This window comes from Narcine bancroftii, chromosome 6, assembly GCF_036971445.1.
Source record: "Narcine bancroftii isolate sNarBan1 chromosome 6, sNarBan1.hap1, whole genome shotgun sequence".
Classification (NCBI taxonomy): Eukaryota; Metazoa; Chordata; class Chondrichthyes; order Torpediniformes; family Narcinidae; genus Narcine; species Narcine bancroftii.
Window position 1 is genome coordinate 35,479,613 of NC_091474.1, and position 21,515 is coordinate 35,501,127.

The 21,515-nt window shown below is 42.0% G+C and overlaps 1 protein-coding gene across 1 annotated transcript in view; it reads left to right on the top strand.

Annotated features, from left to right (window-relative positions):
• The first annotated feature begins 1,671 nt into the window (after positions 1-1,671).
• Positions 1,672-21,515, top strand: part of LOC138735941 (protein-glutamine gamma-glutamyltransferase 2-like) — a 44,463-nt gene continuing 24,619 nt past the window's right edge. Inside the window, exons 1-6 of the mRNA XM_069884627.1 lie at positions 1,672-1,756; positions 6,447-6,629; positions 12,328-12,567; positions 15,969-16,087; positions 17,914-18,042; positions 21,131-21,308. Coding sequence (XP_069740728.1) covers positions 1,747-1,756; positions 6,447-6,629; positions 12,328-12,567; positions 15,969-16,087; positions 17,914-18,042; positions 21,131-21,308 — 859 coding nt within the window. The 5' untranslated portion in view covers positions 1,672-1,746. The remainder of the gene's footprint in view (positions 1,757-6,446; positions 6,630-12,327; positions 12,568-15,968; positions 16,088-17,913; positions 18,043-21,130; positions 21,309-21,515) is intronic.

The following is a 21,515-nucleotide window of genomic DNA, read 5'->3' on the forward strand; positions in this document are numbered from 1 at the left end:
TCATGAACTCCCAGCCATTCTCCTGCCATCTGGACTGGGAATCATTTTACAGCCCTCACTTAACCTATCAGCACATCTTTGAGATGAGGAAGCGAAAAGGGAGCACAAGGAAAATGCATCAACCCTTTACCTGCAGCAGCGGAGGCCAGGATTGAACAGGAGCTCCTGGGAGAAAAGAAACTGCAGCACTAATTGCCACGTTACTGCCATTCTGTGTGACATTGGACCTTTCTTCTTCTGTATTGCATTACAGTTACTGTTTATATTTATATTATTTCTTTGTGGCATTTGCTCATTAAAAAAAAATTCCATAAAGTTCTGGGTTATGCTTGTGGTACTTTCAGTTTTCACTATCTCAGGGCATCTCATTAAAGATTGGAATTTAAAGATATATATAAATAAAAGGCTTTAGGACACATGAATCACTTAGGATTAAAGGGGTATGGAAGAAATGAACGTAAATGGAATTTGAGTAAATTAGTCGGCATGGGCATGGTAAGCCAAATGGACTGTTTTAAAGCTGTATGAGTCATTGGTTCTTCTCTGAAAGGGGTGTCTGCAAGGTTAGCACCAACCTCCATCAGGATGACGAGATAACTTGCTAATACTGAGTATCTATTCTGATGCAAGGCACCCAGTACATCAACAAAATCAGTACATTTAAGAGGCATTTATAGGCAAGCAATCTAAACAGTCAAAAGATATAGGCAAATTTGATGATTGAACTGGGAAAAATGGTTGGCATAAAAACAATGAGCCTAAGGGCCTCTTTCTGCGCTGTAAATCTCATATGACTAAGGTTGGGGGTTGGAGGGGAAGTGGAGGTGAATGGACACGTGCCTGGTATTCACACTTGTAATGGAAAGATAAATGATAAATGATCCAGCAGAACAAATGAGTTGAGAAGGTGCTGCAGTTCCCGTTAGTATGAAGGGAGACAAATTTCCTGGGCTTGATCTGATATCCAATGACACTGTGGGAAACCTGGTTTGCGATGTGAGCCATCATTAAGTATAGGTGAAGAGCAAAAAGACTGGAGAGCAGCAAATGCTGTGCCTCTCTTCAAGTGGTGTTGTAGGAAAAAGCTTCCACATTTGATAAGTTACTAGAGACTCTGCTGAGGGAGAAGCTATGGATCCACTTGGATGAGTAAGGGATGATTATGAATAAATAAAAAGCACAAGTCAGGAGATGCTGGAATATGGGAACTAGTTCAAGCTTAAGTCTGGGACTTCATTTGTCTGAGGGTTAGGAGGCACAAACTTTCTCAGTTCAGCTCTACTGGCAGTTTGACATCACAGCAGGAACAATAGAATCTCAGGGTTGTATGTGATGTCATGTACAGTATGTACTCTTGACAATAAAATCTGAAGCCTTTGCTGGATCTGAAGAAGAAGAGGCATGTGCGCGACATTGCAAAGAGAAGACATTGAGCACTACACTTAGGGGAGTATCTGTTGGCACAGGTTGTAAGGCATGTCCAATCACAACATTTCTCAAGAAATGCAAAAAGTAGCTCCACAACTTTACCGAGAAATAGAGTAAAGATGAATCATTATTGCAATGTCATGTTTTTAATCAGGAAAACAGGTTTGACGACATTCGGCATTTGTTGATGTTCATCAGCAGGGAGAGAAAGCTCACAGAAACCTTGAAATCAGTTATGACGTGTCAACAGTATAAAGGCTGATAGATGTTTGCTGGGATCACTGCAGCTGATAAAGCAGCGGAAAGGCGGATAGCACCATGGCAGAATGTGAGTTAAAGTGAAACTTAACTGTTGCGAGAGTTAGAGGCTGAAGAGGTAGTGCAGGGGAGGGAAAAATAGTTTTGTGAAGTTGACAGTATTGAAGAAATTGCGATGTGGAAGCAATATTTTTAAAGAATAAATTTGCAGAAGTGCCTGAATTCTAAATATGCCAGAAGAGCAGACTGTCATTTCAAATTTAATTTTGAATTGCTGCATTATGGAAACTATGGATACTTTTTTTTGGAAACTTGATTGCCTACTTTAGAAAGACCATATTTAGCTTATGTTTTTTTTTAAAGATCTGTTGGCAACCCCATTCCATTGGCATTTTCCTCCTAACATTTCTGTATTAATGCTGTTTGTATCTGAAACAAGTATTCTAAACAAACAAGACAGTCTAAATAATTCCCTGCATGTAAATGTTTCTCCTGATATCTCTTTCAATTCAGTAGACAGCAAATTCATGCCTTCTCACAGTTCCATCCAATTGATCACTTTGGAATCAATATACAGTGTAATAGAAATTAGATTAAAATGGAACTCCTCAGGAATCAGAGGTTCACTCTCTGTAGAGGCACAGGAGATGTGTAAAGTCCTCAACAGGGACTTCTCTATTTTTAACTGTGGAGAAGGACATGAGGTCTTGGGCAGTCAATGGCAGTGCTTTGAGAACAGTCAGTATTACGGTTGAGGAGGTGCTGCATTTCCCGTTAGTATGAAGGGAGAAAAATTTCCTGGGCTTGATCTGATATCCAATGACACCGTGGGAAGCCTGGTTTGCAATGTGAGCCATCATTAAGTATAGGTGAAGAGCAAAAAGACTGGAGAGCAGCAAATGCTGTGCCTCTCTTCAAGTGGTGTTGTAGGAAAAAGCTTCCACATTTGATAAGTTACTAGAGACTCTGCTGAGGGAGAAGCTATGGATCCACTTGGATGAGTAAGAGATGATTATGGATAACCAGCATGGTTTTGTGACTGGGATGTCATGTTTCACAAATCTTAATTGAATTTTTTGGAGGTTGACATTGTGTATATGGATTTCAGCAAGGCATTTAATAAGGGTCTGCACTGTAGGCTGCTCTGGATGGTTAGATCACATTGAATCCAGGGTGAGATGTCAGAATGGTTAGAAAATTGGCTCCATGGAGGAAAGTAGACGGCGATCAAGGAAGGTTGCTTTTTGGACCAGAAGCCTGTGACTCGTGGTGTACCACAGGATCTGGTGCTGGGCACATTGCTGTTGGTCATCTCTATCAGCAATTTAGATGAAATTGTATGTGGCATAATTCACAAGATTGTGGATGACATAAGAGTGTCTGGTATTGTAAATAATGAAGATGGTTGCCAAAAAATTGCAACAGAATCGTGATCAAATGGGCAGAGGAATGGTTGATGGAATTCAATGGAGAGAATTGTGAAGTGTTGCATTTTGGTAGGTCTATCATGGAATATACCTACACAGTGAATGATATTTGGGAAACATTATAGAGTACCTTGAAAGTAGCGTCACAGATAGATAGGGTGGTCGAAAAAGGCTTCTGATACATTGCCTTCACTTGTTAAGAGAATAGATTATAGAAATTGGGAGGTCATGTTACAGTTGTGTAAGATGTTGGTGAGGCTACATTTGGAGCATTGTGTGCAGTTTTGGTTACGGTGATATTGGAAAAATGTTTTTAAGCTGTAGAAGGTTATGAGAAGATTTAAATATTGTTAGGACTCATGGGCCTGAGCAATGGGGCTTTATTCCTTGGAGTGCAGGAGGATTAAAGATGATCTTATGGAGATATACAACATAATGAGTGGAATAGATCGGGTGAATGCCAAAAGTCTTTTGCGCAGAATATGGGAATCAGTAACCAGAAAACATGTTTTAAGTGAGGAAGGAGAAATTTAATAAAGACCTGAGGGATAAACTTTTGTACACAGAAGGTGGTGGGTGTATGGAGTAAGATGCCAGAAGAGATAGTTGGGGCAGGTACGATTGCAACATTTTAGAAATATTTAGTTGGTGATGTGGACAGGATGGGTTTAGAAGGATATGGGTCGAATGCAGGCAGGTGGAACTAGGGTGGGTGGGGCAATTTGGTTGGCGTGGGCAATTTGGACAAAAGGTCCTGTATTCATGCTGTGTGTCTCTATGACATTGTATACCAGTATATCTTATTCTAATTTATATTTAACCTTTGTTGTTTTAAATGAAGTCCTCAGCTGAGTCTGGCACATTCGCATCTTTATGAAGTTCCCTCCTCTGTTGCATTTGTCCATAGTATAGGATGAACAATGGGTGGAGAGGCAGTCAATAGTCCAAAAATATCCTGTACCTGAAGAAGAGCTCAGCCCCAAAATGTCAACTGCTTATTGCTTTCCATGGAAGCTGCCTGATCTGCTAAGTTCCTTCAGCACTTTTTTTTATGGTATTGTTTACCCAAAATTCCTCCTCTGTTTTGAAGGAACTGGGAAGGGCCAAAGCAATTTAACAATATCAAAGGATAACAGTTCACAACCAGGCACTTCGAAGTCTCCTTGGTTTGGATTGGGGCAGGATATCTGCGGGGCAGTTGCTAGCAATCCTGTACAATGAAGATTTTGCTTTCTGAATACTTTTGGGTCCACTTTATGGATTTTAGGCTGCAGATCAGGAAAATCACTTTAAAATTTTCCTATTTTTCTGATTTCCTGTCATATTTTTAACATGCCTCAAGCAAGCAAAACTATTAATGCAACATATCATTGAAAATTAATTTTCTGCATTCACACTTGGACTTCTTCCCTGCTGATCTTGGTGCACCCAGTGATAAACATAATTAAAGGTTTCACCAGGACATTGCAATCATGGAAAAGCAGCATTGGGGCAACTGGAATCCATCATTGCTGGCCAACTATCAGATGCTGAGTACAAATGAATATTTTTAGGTCAGTCGAATTAACTCAGTGTGTCAACATCATTATGTGATTAAAAATGCTAAATTCAGTAGAAGTTAATTTAATGTTTCTCCAACTTCCTACATAGTTGAAAAGTTATTGGAGTTGATCCTTAAGAATGAGTTTATGAAATACCTCACACCATGGTTTCATGAAGGGAAGATCCTGCCTGACTCACCTATTGGAATTTTTTGAGGAAATCTCAAGTAGGATGGACAAGGGAGAGGCTGTGGAAGTTGTGTATTTGGTTTTTCAAAAGACCTTCAATAAGAGGCTGCTTAATAAGATGAGAGCCCATGGAATTACAAAGACATTAGATTGGGTGGAGCATTGGCTGATAGACTGATAGGCAGAAAGCAAAGGGTGGGAATAAAGGAATCCTGTTCTGGTTGGTTGCTGGATACTAGTAGTGTTTTGCATGGGTCGGTTCTATTACAATCTATACTGATGACTTAAATTATGGATTGAATGGTTTTGTGTGAGTTGGCTTAATAAGCCTTCTATGCCATCCAATAAGATCATAGTGAATCTGGCTGTGGACTAAACTCCACTAACCTGTCTGTTTCCCACAATCCTTCATTCCACCATTCTTTAAATATCTATCCATCTATGTCTTAAATACATTCAACGAAGCAAAATCTAGTGCTTCCTTGGACAGAGAATTCTACAAATTCACTTCTCGTTGGGTGCAGCAGTTCCTCCTCCTTCAACCTACTCCTCTGAATCTGAAGGCTAAAACCCTTAGTTCCAGTCTCACCTTCCAGTGAAAACAACCCCTTGCTTCCATCTTATCTATTTCCTTTCAGAACTTTATATGTCTTGATAAGATTTGCTCTCATCTTTCTAAATTGCAACATGTAGATACCTAGGAAACTCCATCTCTTCTTATAAGATAACCCCCCTAATTTCAAGAATCAACTTGGTGAACCCCTCTACAGCATCGCCAAAGCCAGCTTGTCCTTTTCAAGTAAGGAATTCCATATTCCTTGGTACTCTAGGCTTGGCTTCACTAGTACTCTCTACACTTGGTGCAGAATACCCTCCTCTTAAATGCAATCCTAAATGAAATGAAGTCCAACATGCCTGATGAAGGGTTTTGGCCTGAAACATTGCCATCCATGATGCTGTCTAATTCACTGAGTTCCTCCAGAATTTTGTGTGTGGCTCCAGATTACCAGCATCTGTAGTCTCTCTTATTTGCCGGCAAGATTCTTGATTCACTCCTACATCTGCAACTAACATTTTGTGATTTGTGCACGGCATTCCCAGGTCGCTCTGCACAATGTAATGCTGCAGCTTTTCTCCATTTATGTAATAGTTTGTTCTAGTATTTTCTTTCCAAAGTGGGCAACCTAACATTTACCAACACTATATTCCATCTGATAGATACATATCTGTCTACTCACTCAACCTACCTCTATCTGTTTGCTGACGCTCAATATAATTTGCTTTTCCATTCAATTTAGTGTAATCAGTATTCTTAGGGGCTCTCCTCCAAATCATTTATGTATATTGTGAAAAGTTTCAGGCCAGCACTGATCCCTGCAGCACTCCACTAACATTGCTTACCATCCAGAGAAACACCCACTTATCCCATCTCTCTGCCTTCTCTTGGTTAAACCAATTCTTCATCCCAAATATTCACCCTGTCCCAGACTTCATGTATCCTTGTACAAATTCTAAGAAATATGAAATTATATTCTCTTTTCATAAAATTAGATCACTTTTTACCTTGCCTGTTCAATATGTTTTCATGTGGATTCTTTTGCAGTTGCTGAACTGAGATATTCCACTGATTTTCAATGTGAGAGGAACAACAAAGAGCACAGGACTGATGTGATCACCACTAAGCAGCTGATTGTCCGACGAGGACAAGCCTTTCACATCACTCTGCAAGTGGACAGAAATGACTACATCACAGACCAGGCCAACATGATCTTCAGTGTCGAGACAGGTAAGTAGTCATGAATGAAATAGGGAGGTTTAAGCTTTTGAGGAAAAAAAAATCGAGTGCAGCATTTCGATGTCATAAGTAATGCCCAACAGATACCATTACACGTTGTTTCTTGTTTAGTTTTGTCACATTGACGAAATTGTTAGGGCTCATATCATATACTCTTCAAAGGAATTATATGTCACACCTACACACACACACACACACACACATACACACACACACACACCACAAAATGCAATTTGAAATTCTTTATCCAAAATAAAATGACAGTGTCGAGTCTTTCTCCTTAAAAGATTAAAGAGTGTGAAATATTGCAAACTGATCACAAGTTGTTTGTTAAAAATCACGGTACCAATGGACATTTGCAACTGATGGATTTGTTGTTATTTAATTTTCAAACTGGTTTGACGGGAGGGCTGAATTGTCTATTCTTCCTTGCATTCTTATTTTCCAATAACTCACACAGCTATATATTCTATTACTGAGGGCAGGAGTAATACAGCACAGGAAAAGGCTCTATCCATGTCTCTCTGTACAAATTCTATTTACTAGCACATTGTCCAGATACTTTATGAAATGTGGTGAGAATGCTCACCCTCTCAGATTCCAGGGAGTTCTTTCTTTAGATCTTCTTTTTCTCTCTGGCTTTCCCTATTAATGGGAAGAAGATTTCCACTATCCACTATTCATGTCTCACGTTATATATTTTTATCAGGTCTCCAAGGAGCACAACGTCTGAGATATGGCTCAGTAATAACAGCAAATTCCTGCATTTCTATTTCCACCAGCATTAATTTTCTAGCTCATCTAAAGAAATTCACGCAGTTCTCTTTGAGGTGTGATGCCAATGTTTGCTGCTGGAAATTACCCAAGAGCTCTAAATCACTGGTCATTGAATTAACTGAGATTCTACATCGAGGGAAATAGAAATACAAAATTAGTTCCATGAGATTTTTAATCATTCATTGGTCATGAACGTTTCATATTCATAACCTCATGTTATATCATTTCAGCAGGGATATTAAAGGTCTAGGGACACAAATAGCACTGATCAATTTGGATCTCTCATTTCCTCCCTTGGAGGCAATTTGTATAGTTAATGGGTTTGTAGTGGCCCACTAACCGGGACGCAACCCATTGCACAAAGCGGCCGTCGAATGTGGTGACCGCGCAGACCCCGCGGGAGCCAAGACCTTCGTCCCAGGTGACCACCTGCTTGGCATGAAACAGTGAGTAATGGCGGGAATGCCACCCAATTGGAGATTGTCATCAGCAGCGTGGGAGAGAATATAACCGGAGCTGCCGGTGTAATAAATCAGTCTTCGACTTTGACTCCTCGTGTGTGTGTGTGATTTATTTCCACACTTTGTGGTAGCACGCATGCTACATTGGTGATCCCGACAGGTCCACCTAGCAGTTGGGCCCGAAGATAATGGAACAAGCAGCTCTTCATGTGGTTTCATTGAAGCTGCCAACTTTCTGGGTGTCACAGTCACATGTGTAGTTCGAGTCGGCCAAGGTCCAGTTCCACCATTGACAGATCAATGCTGATGACACACATTACTACCACATGGTAAGCTTGCTTGGCCAGGAGGTGGCAGCCTCCGGAGCTAAGCAAATACTTTCAAAGAGTTATTAACCCACACTTTGGGGCTCTTACAGCGCAAGCACGCCACCCGATTGTTGCATATGGATGGTCTTGGGGACAGGGCCCCATCCACCCCATTGAGCGAGATGCTAGCCCTTGCTGAGGGACATAGGCCTTGCCTGCTCTTTGAGCAGATTTTCCTGGACCAGCTGCCTGAGGATATCTGACTCTTGCTCTCTGATGAGGACTTCAGTGACCCAAGGAAAGTCACAGCCTGAGAGGACATGCTCCGAAGAGCGAAGAAAGAAAATGGCACCTTGGTGGAGCAGATCTCTAAGCCCTGCACACAGTCGGCAACAAGACCACAGCAAAAAGAGAGGCAAGTGGACCCCCAACCCAACAGTATTGCTACTATTGCTAACCATGGGGTGCGGGGGCCCGTCGATGCCACCCATCTTGAGGATTTCAGGAAAACAACATGACCAACTGTGGTTAATGGCTGCAGCAGTTGGCCAACGTGACAGGCTCCTACATGTGCGGGACTCTCTCAGGAAGGTATTTGCTCATTGGCACTGGCACCAAATATGTGTCCTTCCCCCCCCCATCCCCAGCCCCCATCCTAGGACAACCAGAATGGCAAACTGGGCCTGGCACTGAGGGCAGTGAACAGCACCATAATATGAACATTTGTCACCCGCACCTTTCCCTCCACTTCGACAGCAACCAGTTCACATGGACATTCATGATTATGGCTGTAGCATAACTGCTCCTTGGAGCAGACTTCCTGTGAGCCCACTTCCTACTGGTGGACCTTAAAGGGCGGCATTTAGTGCACGCCAGGACTTTTCAATCTATGCCCCTTGGGGAAGCCAAGATACCTTCCCTCCACCTTGACTCTGTTACTCTATACAGCAACGCATTTACGCAGATCCTAGCGGAGTTCTCTTCGATCTCGGCACCACAGTTTTACACTGCTCAGCCGAAGCATGGGGTTAGTCAGTACATCCTCACTAAAAGCCCCCCACTCCATTCCCACGAGAAGCTCACCATCATCAAGGGAGAGTTTTAAAAATAGAAGAGCTGGGGATAGTCCAGTGTCCTGGGCCTCCCCTCTACCAATGGTATCGAAGGCAGCAGGGGGGTGGGTGACTATCGCCACCTCAACGAGGCCACCACACCCAACAGCTACCCCATGTCCAACATCCTTTAACGCTCACTTACAAGGAGCATGGGTTTTTTCAAAAGTTGACCTCATCAGGGGCTATTATCAAATCCCAGTCCATCCCGATCTCATCCCCAAAACTGCCATCATTGCCTTTATTGGACTCTTCAAATTCCTGAGAATGCCTTTGGACTTAAGAATGCAGCACAGACCTTCCAGAGGCTGATGGATGTGGTGGGCCGGGATCTTCCATTCGGGTTCATCTATTTGGATGATATTCTCATCGGCAGCCGCAACACAGAGCATGCAGCCCATCTGAGGCAACTGTGCACCCAGCTGTGGGAATTTGGACTAACCAAAAACCCTGCTAAAGGCCAGTTTGAGTTGGAAAGAATCGAGATCCTGGGGCATCTAATCAACAGACATAGAGCGAAACCCCTGCCTGAAAATGTAGAGGCCATTTCACCAAGCCCTGCACAGAGAAGGGATTGAAAGAATTTGCCAGTCTGATGGACTTTGATCACCGATTCATACAAGCAGTGGCCCACATCATGCGTCCCCTTTTGGCGCTCATGGTGGGGAAGGGTAAAGACTTCACCTGGGACAATGAGGCCTTGGAGGAGTTCCAGGAGGTTAAAGGTGCACTGGCCAATGCCAACCTTTAGGTTCACCCAAGATGAGAGATGCCAACTGCTCCCAGAGTAGATGCCTCCAGCACAACGGTAGGGGGCATACTGGAGCAATTCATCGAAGGGCAATGGCAGCACCTGGCCACCTTTAGCAAGTACCTCTAGCCACCCAAACTCAAATTCAGTGCCTTTGACCTGGAGCTATTGGCCTTGTTTCTGACAGTCAAGCACTTCAGATATTTTTTGGAAGGCAGGCAATTCAGGGTCTTCATGGATCATAAACCATTAATCTTTGCCTTCCACAAGGAAGCAGCAACAACTCCCATACGTTAACTCCTATGGACATCCAACATATCGCAGGTAAGACCACTGTAGTGGCCGATGCATTGTCCCAGGCAAGTGAGTCCTTCCAGACCCTGTCCCAGGAATAGATTCTGCCCTAGCCAGAGCACAGTGGGAAGACCCTGAGATCCCAGCATATAGAACAGCAGTTTACAGCCTCAGGCTGGAGGATGTCGCCATCGGCCCTGGTAATCATACACTCCTCTGTGACCTCTCCACCGGCAAACCCCACCCCATTGTTCTGGCAGCATGGAGGCGGCAGGACTTTGACACGGTACACAACCTGTTAAAATGATGGCCAGTAGGGTCATCTGGTATGGATTTTGGAAATAGATCAGTCAGTGGGCCAAGTCCTGGACGCTCTGCCAGACATCCAAAGTGCAGACGCACGTCAAGGCACGCCCCCCCCCCCCCAGACTTTCAAGCCAGTGCAACGTCGGTTCAGCCATTTCCATATTGACATTGTAGGGCCTCTGTCAGTCTCCCATAGGAGCGAGTTATCTCTTCACCATGATTGACTGCTCTACAAGGTGGGTGGAAGCGGTCCTACTGGCCAACACAAGCACCGAGACCTGCGCCAGGGCACTGATTAATACCTGGGTGTCGAGGTTCAAAGTCCCAGATCATATGACCTTCGATAGAGGTACACAGTTCATGTTACGACTCTGGGCAACACTGGCCAAGTTGGTGGGAACCCAGCTCCACCGTACCATGGCTTACCACCCTCAGACCAATGGGTTGGTGGAGTGGTTCCACAGTCCCCTAAAGGCAGCCTTGAAGGTTCGGCTCAAGGTGCCAAACTGGGCAAATGAGTTACCTTGGGTCCTCCTGGGGATCCGCACCATGCCAAAAGTGGACTTCAATGCCTCAACAGCCGAGATAGTATATGGCACACAATTGGTGATACCGGGGGAATTCTTGGCTGCCGCCAAGTACCTTCAGGACTCCCATGGCTTCATTGACTATGTTGAGGGAAAAACTGGGCACTCTTGAATCTCTGCAGCCTCCGCCACACAGCCAGACCAAAGCCAACATCCCCAAAGCCTTAGAGACCTGTAAGTACATTTTTGTTCAGAGGGGGACACACCAAACACCTCTACAATGGCTGTATGAGGGGCTATATAAAGCACATGGGTCAGCCTGTGTGTTGGATATTGGTGGTCAGGAAGAGACTTTCACTATTGACTGCCTCAAACAGGATACTTGGAAATTAGTGAATCGGTCTCCACACAGAGGTAGGCCACTGAAAGCTCTGATTGCCAGTTCAGGTGGGGGGTGGGGGGGGGAATCGTGTAGCAGCTTGCTAACTGGGACGTGACCGGGTACACAAAATGGCCGACGAATGTGGCAACAGTGCAGACCTTGCGGGGACCGACGACCTTTGTCCCAGGTGACCACCTGCACAACGGGAAACAACAAGCAACCACGGGAATGCCGCCCAATCGGAGATCGGTGCTGCTGTGACGTCACTCCCAACATTAGCAGTGGGGAGAGAATATTAGCAGAGCTGCTTATAAATCAATCTTCCACTTCGTCTCCTCGAGTGCGTGTCTTCCTTTCACACATTGCGGTAGCGCGCATGCTACAGGTTGTTTTATTCCTGGAGGTTCACGTTCACTCTTCCTGGTTTTGGTTTCTTAAAGAGAAGCTTAAAATGATAATTTAACTTGTCTGGGGATTAAAATGGCCACTTTTCCCTTGGAGTATTGCCAAGAGCAGAAGATTTACCATAATATATTAAATCTATTGCTGTATGAAAATATGCTGGGGTTGTGTTGAGATCACAGTGTTATGAAATTGATATGGAAAAAAAACAAGATAAGACTTAAATTGCATTTTATAAAAATATATTTGATGTGTTTATTTTATTACAATTTAAAAAAGGAGATTCTTTGGAAGATTGTTTTGTCATAAGACAATTGTAATCTCTCCAGATGTGGTCTTAAATTAACTTTTTAAAAATTTCAATATTAGGGCCAAAACCATCAGAATCATCTGGAACCAAAGTCCTGTTTGAATTGTGGACAATCAATCCAATGCAGTGGAGTGGAAGGCTTGTTTCTACCACTGGAACCACATTAGACCTGACCATATTTCCATCACCAAGTGCCCGGATTGGACGGCATACTTTAAACCTCCTGAGATGCAGAGGATCGCAGGTCATGAAGGTCAAACTTGGAGAGTTCATTCTGCTTTTCAACCCATGGTGCAGAGGTATTCATCATTTCATCATTTATTGGTTATACTTAGAGAATTTGAAACGTGTTTTTTTTAATTAAATAGAGTGTAGAGCGCGTCAAAAGAACCAAAGACTTATTGATCCAAACTAAGGCTTTTATTAACTAGAAGACTGGAGCGCATCACAAGTAGGTCGACCAGTCCAGAATGACCTGATCTGGCTGGGAGCAACCCTTTAAGACCTGCCAGTAGGCATGGCTACACTCTCAGCCAATCACAGTCATCCTACACTACAATCTGTACCTATACACATTGGTGATAGAATCTGTACTATCACAGAGAGGGCCTGCAATTGTGCAAGAAAAGAGCCAACTTTATGTAATTCGTGAAAACTTTGATGAATCCTCTGTCCTTTTGCAATGTAGCCTCAATTAAATGTTTCTACTTGTACATTCATCAGAACATATACATATTCTAGTAATGAAAAGCACTTGACAATTCTAAAATAAATCACCATACCAGAGAATCATAAAAATATGCAACTTATTAGCATATGTGGCAATTGGGATGAAGAATCTGAACAACCTTAAGGGAAACCAATGAATGAGAAAGGAATGTGCTGAGAGAATTCAAATAACAGTGAAAAAAAATTAGAGCACTGAATAATTAGATCACCTGGCCTGTTACATCCTAAATATATTTCATTAGTAACTGTGCTTAATAAATACAGAACTCTTATGTTTAATGGACATAATGAGTCCAAGCTATAATCCACAACAGATACTTCCTTGTTCACCCTTGGAGACGTATCACTCGTTTCACAATGCATTCTTGCAAGTACACAGTACCTGCGAGAAATAGATCATTAGTATGAGGGATAGTGTTTCTTTACCTTTTTGCCTTTACCCCCAAACCCAGAATAAAATAGGCACCCATAAACCCTCATTTGGGAATTGCTATTGTCTTTCACAACCCCTCAGGTTTCATAGCCTCAGCTCAACAGTTTTTCCAAAGCCTGTCCTTCATTCCACCTTGCATCACAAGTTGATTGAAATGAGTTTAAAAAAAATCTCATAAAGCTATAATTTTGCCTTACTCAGTTGTCAATATTAAATACTTTCTGAATTAATGCTAACATCATAGATGAAGATGATGGGGTGTAAATACCTACTGCACATAAAGTGAGCAATGGTTCAAAATAATTTGAGCTATTTCAGTGCTCTCAGTCTTGATTTTGACTCTGGTAATTAATGATTTGGTAATCCTGCACCAAGTGATAAGAACAAGCTTTGGGCACAATTCGGCACCATTCAAATCAACAAAAGCTTTGCTGGAAACACAAGAGAATGCGCATGCTGGAATCAGGAGGAAAAGATAGAAGAACTCAACAGATCAAACAGTGACTGTGGAGCAGAGGAACAGACAATGTTTTGGGTTGAGGCCTTGCATCAGGACTTAGAACGTAAAGGGAAGATGGCCAGTAGATAACAATGAGAGTGAGTGGGCAAGACAGAGACTAGGAGGTAAGTGGAACCACATGGCAGCAAGGCAAGGTGAATGATGGGCATATGGAGCAAGCAGGGAGAGGGAAAGCGGGAATGATGAGGCAGTGGAAAATAAGTGATAGATGGAAAGATTCGGTAGATAGGGTTGGGAGGGGAAGGATGGGGAAGGGTAGAGAGTGAAGATGGTAGGTTAAAGATAGTAGGTGCTTTTAAAATGCAGCACCCGGGTAGCCCTTCTGGGACCCAGGTGCGATTAATGGGGCAAAGGTGCCTCCAGCACCTTTTAAGCTGAGGGGGGGGATAGCCCCAGTAAATCACCAACTTGTCGATTTAAGGGGGATCCCGCCAGCGTGACGATGCAGTGTGATGTGTTACGCAAACTAGACACCCCATCAGCTGTCAGTCTTTCCTCCCCCCCCCACCAGCTGTCAGTCTCCATCCCACCATCAATCGTGCTCCCCCCAACCCCCCAGCAGCTGACCCTTTTGTCCCCGTGGCAGCCAGCCCCTCTCCTCTCTCCCCCATGGCAGCGAACCCTCTCCTCTCTCCCGCATGGCAGCCGACCCCTCTGCCCCCCCACCCCGTGACATCAACCTCTCCCCCCTTGACAGCGACCCCTCTCTCCCCCCAATCACTGCAGCTCTTCAATCAGCGACCCCCTCTCTCCCCCCGATCACTGCAGCTCTTCAATCGGGGTTTCCCTGTGATGCCAGCGCATGAGCGCTGATATCACAGGAGTAATCCGGCTGGCCATTTTGCTGTTCAAGTTGCCAATCAATGCATCCTGGGTAAGTTTAATTGGGTTCCCTGACTACCCGGTTGACTTTGGACGATGCTGATCAGGTCAGACCCTTTCAAGCTGCCTTGCGAGTGGGCTGCTAACCAGGCATATTGCCCGGGTAACCGCTTTTTACAAGGGAGTTTGAAAGCACCAAGTGATGATAGGCAGGTGGAATCAGGTGGAGGAAAGGATTAAGAAAAAGATTAAAAAACCCACGGAAATTGGTATGTGGGTGATGTCTAGATGGTACAAGGTGGGGAAGGTAATGTGGATGTTCTATGTGGGAGGTCTATGCTGACTATCAATTTATGCTAACCATACTCACCAGGATTTTTGTTTTGGCACTTAAAGTGCTCATATAAATACTTACATGTTGTGAGAAGTTCTGCATTTATCACCTTCTCAGACACTGCATTCAAAACTCCAACTACCCCTGTGTGAAAAAGTTCTTCCCTATACTTATCCCTCTCCTTAAAAATCTGCCTTTGGTTTTAGGCTCCTCTGCTGAGGGGAGATGTTATTATTGTCTACCCTATCTCTACCTCATAATTGTTTACAGTTTTAATTACCTGGTCAGAGATTGAAAGCCCAACTTGGTCATGGTCAGTCTGTGGAGCAGACTGTACTAAAAAGGGCAGCACATTTCAATCTTTTTCATGATGTGCACCCTACTTTGATTCTTTGGACATTGGCTGAAAAGATTTTTTTAGCAATATAGCATGGTTGCAGTCCATCTTGGCCCACGAGCCCTGTGCTGGTCAAATACATCAATTAACCTAGATGCCCCATACATTTCTGGAGGGTGGGAGGAGACTGGACCAAACAGAAGAAACCGACACAAGTCACGAAGAGAACGCACAAATTCCATCCAGACAGAACTGGATTTGAACCTGGGTCACTGTAATGGCATGGTGCTGGGATGTGTGGCCTGAGCTAAATATTTGATTCTTGGTGCTTATGTTAAAAGCTAAACACAGGTCTACAGATTTGCATGCAATTTGGTGATCATAATTAATAATCTTTTCATTTCTCTTTTTGAAACCTCAGTTGCCTTATAGGAGACTGAGGAAATTTCATGCTAGCCTTTCTAATGCACATATCCACCTTGAAAAGGATTGCTTAGTTATTAAAGCTCTGCTTTACCCTGTCAGAGGATGAAGTATTTCTGGACAATGAGGAGCAGCGCCAGGAATATGTGATGAATGAAGATGGAATCATCTTTAATGGTAGTTGTCACCAGATTGAAAGTCGCCATTGGTATTTTGGACAAGTATGTGGAATCTTCAATCAATTTACTGTTGCCCTCTACTTACCAAGTAAATCCTTTGCCCCATTTGAATTTGCACGATTCATTCATCGCTGTTATTCGCTTGACTTACTTTGGCAATTTGCCCACTGATGATTCAAGTTCAAAAACTTTTAATCACTTAGACCCAAAACTCTTTCAATCTTTCCCAGTCCTCTACATCAACTGTCTGTCATTCTTAAATACACAATTTTAAATCTATCTATTTGATCATTCATTTCCTCACTTGTCTTTGTGTTTAGTACCATGTCAATTTCATATTTTCACACTTCTATGGAAATATTTTATCACATTTACAACAAATGTAAATTACTTTATTTTTGAATGATTGATTCCAATCTGCAGCATCCAGGTTTCTCCAACTGATAGAACATTAATAAACTGCTTTGCTGTCGTCGTGAAATTTATCTTAGAATATTTGCATTTCAAATTCTGGCACAACTGTGAACTCCTTTCCCATCGTTCCACTGTGAAGATACATGCACTGAGAGTAAATGTAAAAATTCATATTGTGTCCTAGAGTTAAAAATTCTGTCGTATTCATCAGTGTTTTGCTGTGAGCTTACATTTCTATACAGCACAGAAAGCAGGCATTAGTTCCATAGCTAATAAAGAATAGTTGCTTTAAAAGAACCCAAGTTTCTTTATTACAATAAATGAAACATCACAGAGTCCATTAATCCTTTTGACTACAAATAACTCTAGTATTTGCAATTTCATCTCTAATGTCATTTTTAGAAGCAATGTTAATGTCTTCCTGTGGGACTTGAGCTTAGAACAAACATTGACAATTTGGTTACTAATGTTTCCATTCTGATCTTACCCTCTCCAATCAATAGTGACATAATTTCTCATTGCTATTCACTTGCATATGGCTTGTACACAAATTATTCACTGTGGAGTGAGAGCTTGTTAAGTGAGTGCCTGTTTCAAATTGCAACACCTGATCTGATGGCAATAGTTACTAAAGCAGAAGCGTGCATTGATAAGGGATGTTAGAAATTGCTGACTGAGAGAAAGTGATTTAATTCCTTCATTATATCCTTCACAGAGAAACATACAGACTAAGTAAATAATCTGGAGAGCAACGCAAAGCAGAGTACTCTGCTCTCATTGATGGGAACAGTCATTCATCTGAGCAGAAATTGTTACGAACAAATCCTCGTGGATCTTTTTCCCATACCCAATTGATTTCTAATTCTCCCTTCAATTAATGTAAGATTTTGGAGCAAAAGTTCAGAAATCAATAACCCTCAATTTAAATTTATTTTGCAAAGATTTATCATTTAGATTTTTAAACCAATGCTGAGGTAAGTATGAAAGTTGCACTGAGAGAGTCTGATAGAATGGAGGTGCTGATGTACTCAAAGAGTGGGAGTTATTATTTTAAGTCAGAGCCCATCGTCATTGGCCTTCAGTGACAAGCCAGGACAATGAGCATTGTATTATACTGGGGACAAGACGTGCTGTCTGAGAGAGGGAATGGAGAGCAATTATCCACGGTTACAACGGAGGTCTGTAGAAGGATTGGTGATCAATTGGTTTTGTTAGAAAATATGATGGGAGCAGGTGGGAGGGATTGGCATGGAAGAGGGAAGTAAATCAGTCAATGGCTATGTTCGTTCTGCACTGGTAAAAAAAAGAATCCTTTCAGCTTCACAATGACTCAAGAACTAGATGTCAACCTATATCTGAGGTTAACCGCTATTTGTATATTTGCTTCTGTGATAATTTTACAAAAACTTTAGTATTCACTGAATTATCCAAATGTTTTTTTTTCTCCATTTCAGTTTGAAGAAAAAGTTGTGGATATCTGTCTTCAGGTATTGGACCAAAGTAACAAATGTAAGAAAAATCCATCAAAAGACTATGAACGCAGAAATGATCCTGTTTATATTAGCAGAGTTGTGACAGCCATGGTGAGCACTGAAATATCATAGATAATGTTAGAAAGCACAAATGTATTGATACATTGTGATGGCTCCAGAACGTTATTCTTCGGTTAAGTCATGTGTTCTTTCATTTCCTGACTCTCCAACTCTCTCATCCAGATTACAGCCATCATATTGAGAGTGGAACGTTGTGATCTAAATCACCTTTTAAAATAACAGCTTTGAGAGCTCACTGGACATCATTCATTTTTTCTTTTAAAGCACACCAGTACCAAGTTGAGGTGTCACCCATAACTAGGTCTGCCGTATTCTGGCATCCGATTCAAATATTGTTGATTCTATTTCTTTCTTATCTCTGCTCCTTCCTCTCTTCTTTTTTTTAAACATTTTAAATTTAGACATACAGCGTGGTAACAGGCCCTTTCGGCCCAATTACACCAAATTGGCCTACAACCCCAGGGGGATATTTTTAAACGTTGGGAGAAAACAGGAGCCCCCAGAGGAAACCCATGCAGACACGGGGAGAATGTACAGACTGCATTGGATTTGAGCCTCCTTCACTGGCATTGTAACAGCGTTGCTGCCTTATATAAAAATCATTCTCTCTACATGTATCTCTTACTCTTTTTCTCTCTCTTCCTTCTGCTCTTTTTCTTTCTTTTGCTTTTTAAAAAAATTCTCATTGCCTTTCTTTTTTTTAATTTCTACATTCTTGTTTTTCCTTTACCTTATCAATTCCCATTCCCACCCCATGTAGCTCCAATGCAAGTAGATAAATTGGAAAACCAAACTAAAAAACCTGACAGACTGTAATGGTGAAAATGGGAACATTCTAGATCTTGCTATTACTGAGTGGTTCTTTTCTTGTGTTCACATCACAAACTTTAGTATTAAGGAGGACAAGATTGGATGGATTAGGAGTATTCTTTGTTCAAAGGTAATAATCTTTTAGCACTAAAATGACAGCACAACTTATTTCTTTTCAAAAAACTGTAATGCAAAATAGTACATGATCTCCTCAAGGAACATGTCAAAGATGAATCTATATCATATTCTCTTCCATAGAATGCTACACCATAAAAACAGACTATTTGGCCCTTCTAGTCGGTGCTGACCATTATTCCACTAGTCCCATTGACCTGCTCCCTTTCCATAACCCACCAGACTTCTCCCATCCATGTATATATTCAATTTATTCTGAAAACTTAAGATCAAACCTGCATTCCCCACATCAGATGGCAGCTTATTCCACACTCCCATCACTCTGAGTGAAGAACTTACCCTTAATGTTCCCCCTAAACCTTTTCCCTTTCAGCTTAAACCTATGACCTTCATATTTATTTTGCCAAATCTAAGTGGAAAAAGCCTACTCACATCCATTCTCTCTATAACACATAATCTTGTAAATCTCTATCAAATCTCCCCTTATTCTTCTTTGCTCCAAGGAATAAAGTCCTAACCTTTTTAATCTTTCCCTTTAACACAAATGCTGAAGTCCTGGCAACATCCTCGTAAATCTTCTTTGCTCTCTTTCAATCTTACTGATATCCTTAATGTTATTGTTATTGCTCAATTAATTATTGAATATCTTTCTGTATTTGACTGCTCAACTACAAGCACATTTCAGGTGGCAATACTGTGTGAGTGCTTCAAACGTGCAAATGCACTTGTGAAACGAAACACCATGTTGCGATGAAATTTCACCAGATTGATTTTAGAGATGGAATGTTTGATCCATGAATGGAGATTAAGCAAATTTGGGCTGCCCTCTTTAGTTTAGAACAATGACAGATGATTTCATTAATTCATGCAAAATCCTCCCAGGAATTAGTAGGACAGGTGAAGATGTTGCCTCCACTGGCTGTTAGGCACAAAATTATACCAAAATGATCAACCATGGTCTTGCTGATTAGCAGAGCCGTGGCCTACCTCTCCTTCTTTTTACTTCTTATGTTCTTGCTTTCTAGCAGATAACAGAACTCCCAAATGGCTCTGAATGAATTATTTGAAAGAGGAGTATTTGGTTTTCATTGCTAATCTTTCTGCCATGAACTCAATTTTTCTCATGATCACATCTTCATTCTCATTTCTTTGTTCATTTTTTATGATTTTATTTTTGTCATGTTTCTGATGTGAGAAAGCTTGCTATTTCTTCGATCAAGGCTTGGCTTTATTACATCAACCTGCCTTATATTTGCTACATTTGTTACAGTTGCCTCTGTGGTCTTTAAAATAATGATGTCCTCACAAATTATGGCCAAAAGCCTCATATCTTTTAATGAGCAGGAGATGTTCTACGTGTTCAGAGCCTGGTGTTTTTACAATAAATGTTTAATAACAAGCTGAAAAGCAATAAAAATGATCACATCACCAAAACCTTGGAGCTGACTGTTGACTTCAAGACAGGAAAACCAGAGGTGCATGATCCAGTGATCATTGGGGGATAGAAGTGGAGAGGGTGAGCTAAGTTATCGGGACCATCATAGAAAATCTTTCTTGGACCAAACACACTAATAGCATTGTGAAGGAAGCATGTCAGCACCTTTACGTCCTCAGGAGTCTGCTATGACATTGAAAGTGTGCTGACTGGATGCATCACGATCTGCTAGGGGGACATCGATGCTCCTGAGCGCAAAGCCCTGCAAAAGGTAGTGGACGTCACAGAGCCTTGCCCACCATCGAGAACATCTACAGGGAACGCTGCCTTCGGAGAGCAGCAGAAATCATCAAGGATCCACACCACCCAGCACGTGCTCTGTTCTTGCTGCTACCATCAGGAAAGAGGTACAGGCACCACAAGACTCTCACCACCAGGTTCAGGAACAGCTGCTCCCCCTCCACCATCAGGCTCCTCAATGATAAACTCAATAGGGACTCATTTAAGGACTTATTTTTTCACTTCTTGATTATTTTTCTCTCTGTATTGCACAGTCAGTTTGTACACATTTCTTTATTTGTGTACATTATGTACAGTTTTTTGAACTACCAATAAGTGGTAGTTCTGCCTCACCCCGGGAAAAGAATCTTAGGTTTGTAGGAGATGTCAATAAATTTGAATCTGAAAAATCTGACACACATTCAAAACGACAGATCCACTATCGATCCTTTTTTTCAGGTGAATTGTGCTGATGACAAAGGGATACTTGCTGGCAGATGGAATGAACCATATGATGGAGGTGTTTTACCTTGGGCATGGAATGGAAGTGTCCCAATCCTTCATCGGTGGCATAAAGGAGGCTGTCAGCCAGTTCGCTATGGGCAGTGTTGGGTGTTTGCAGCAGTAGCCTGCACAGGTATGGATTTTGGTCTTGCTTCTCCCCAAGTAGAATGTGTCTGGTAAGAAGCATGGCAATAATCACACAAGCTCCTATTAATGAGAGAGAAAAAAAAAACTAAAGAAATTAACAAGAAAAAAATGAGTCAATTACAAACAGAGTTAGTGGAATTTTTAATGTGCAATATAGAAATGGCGGAGGAATTTTGGGCCAGTAAAGTAACTC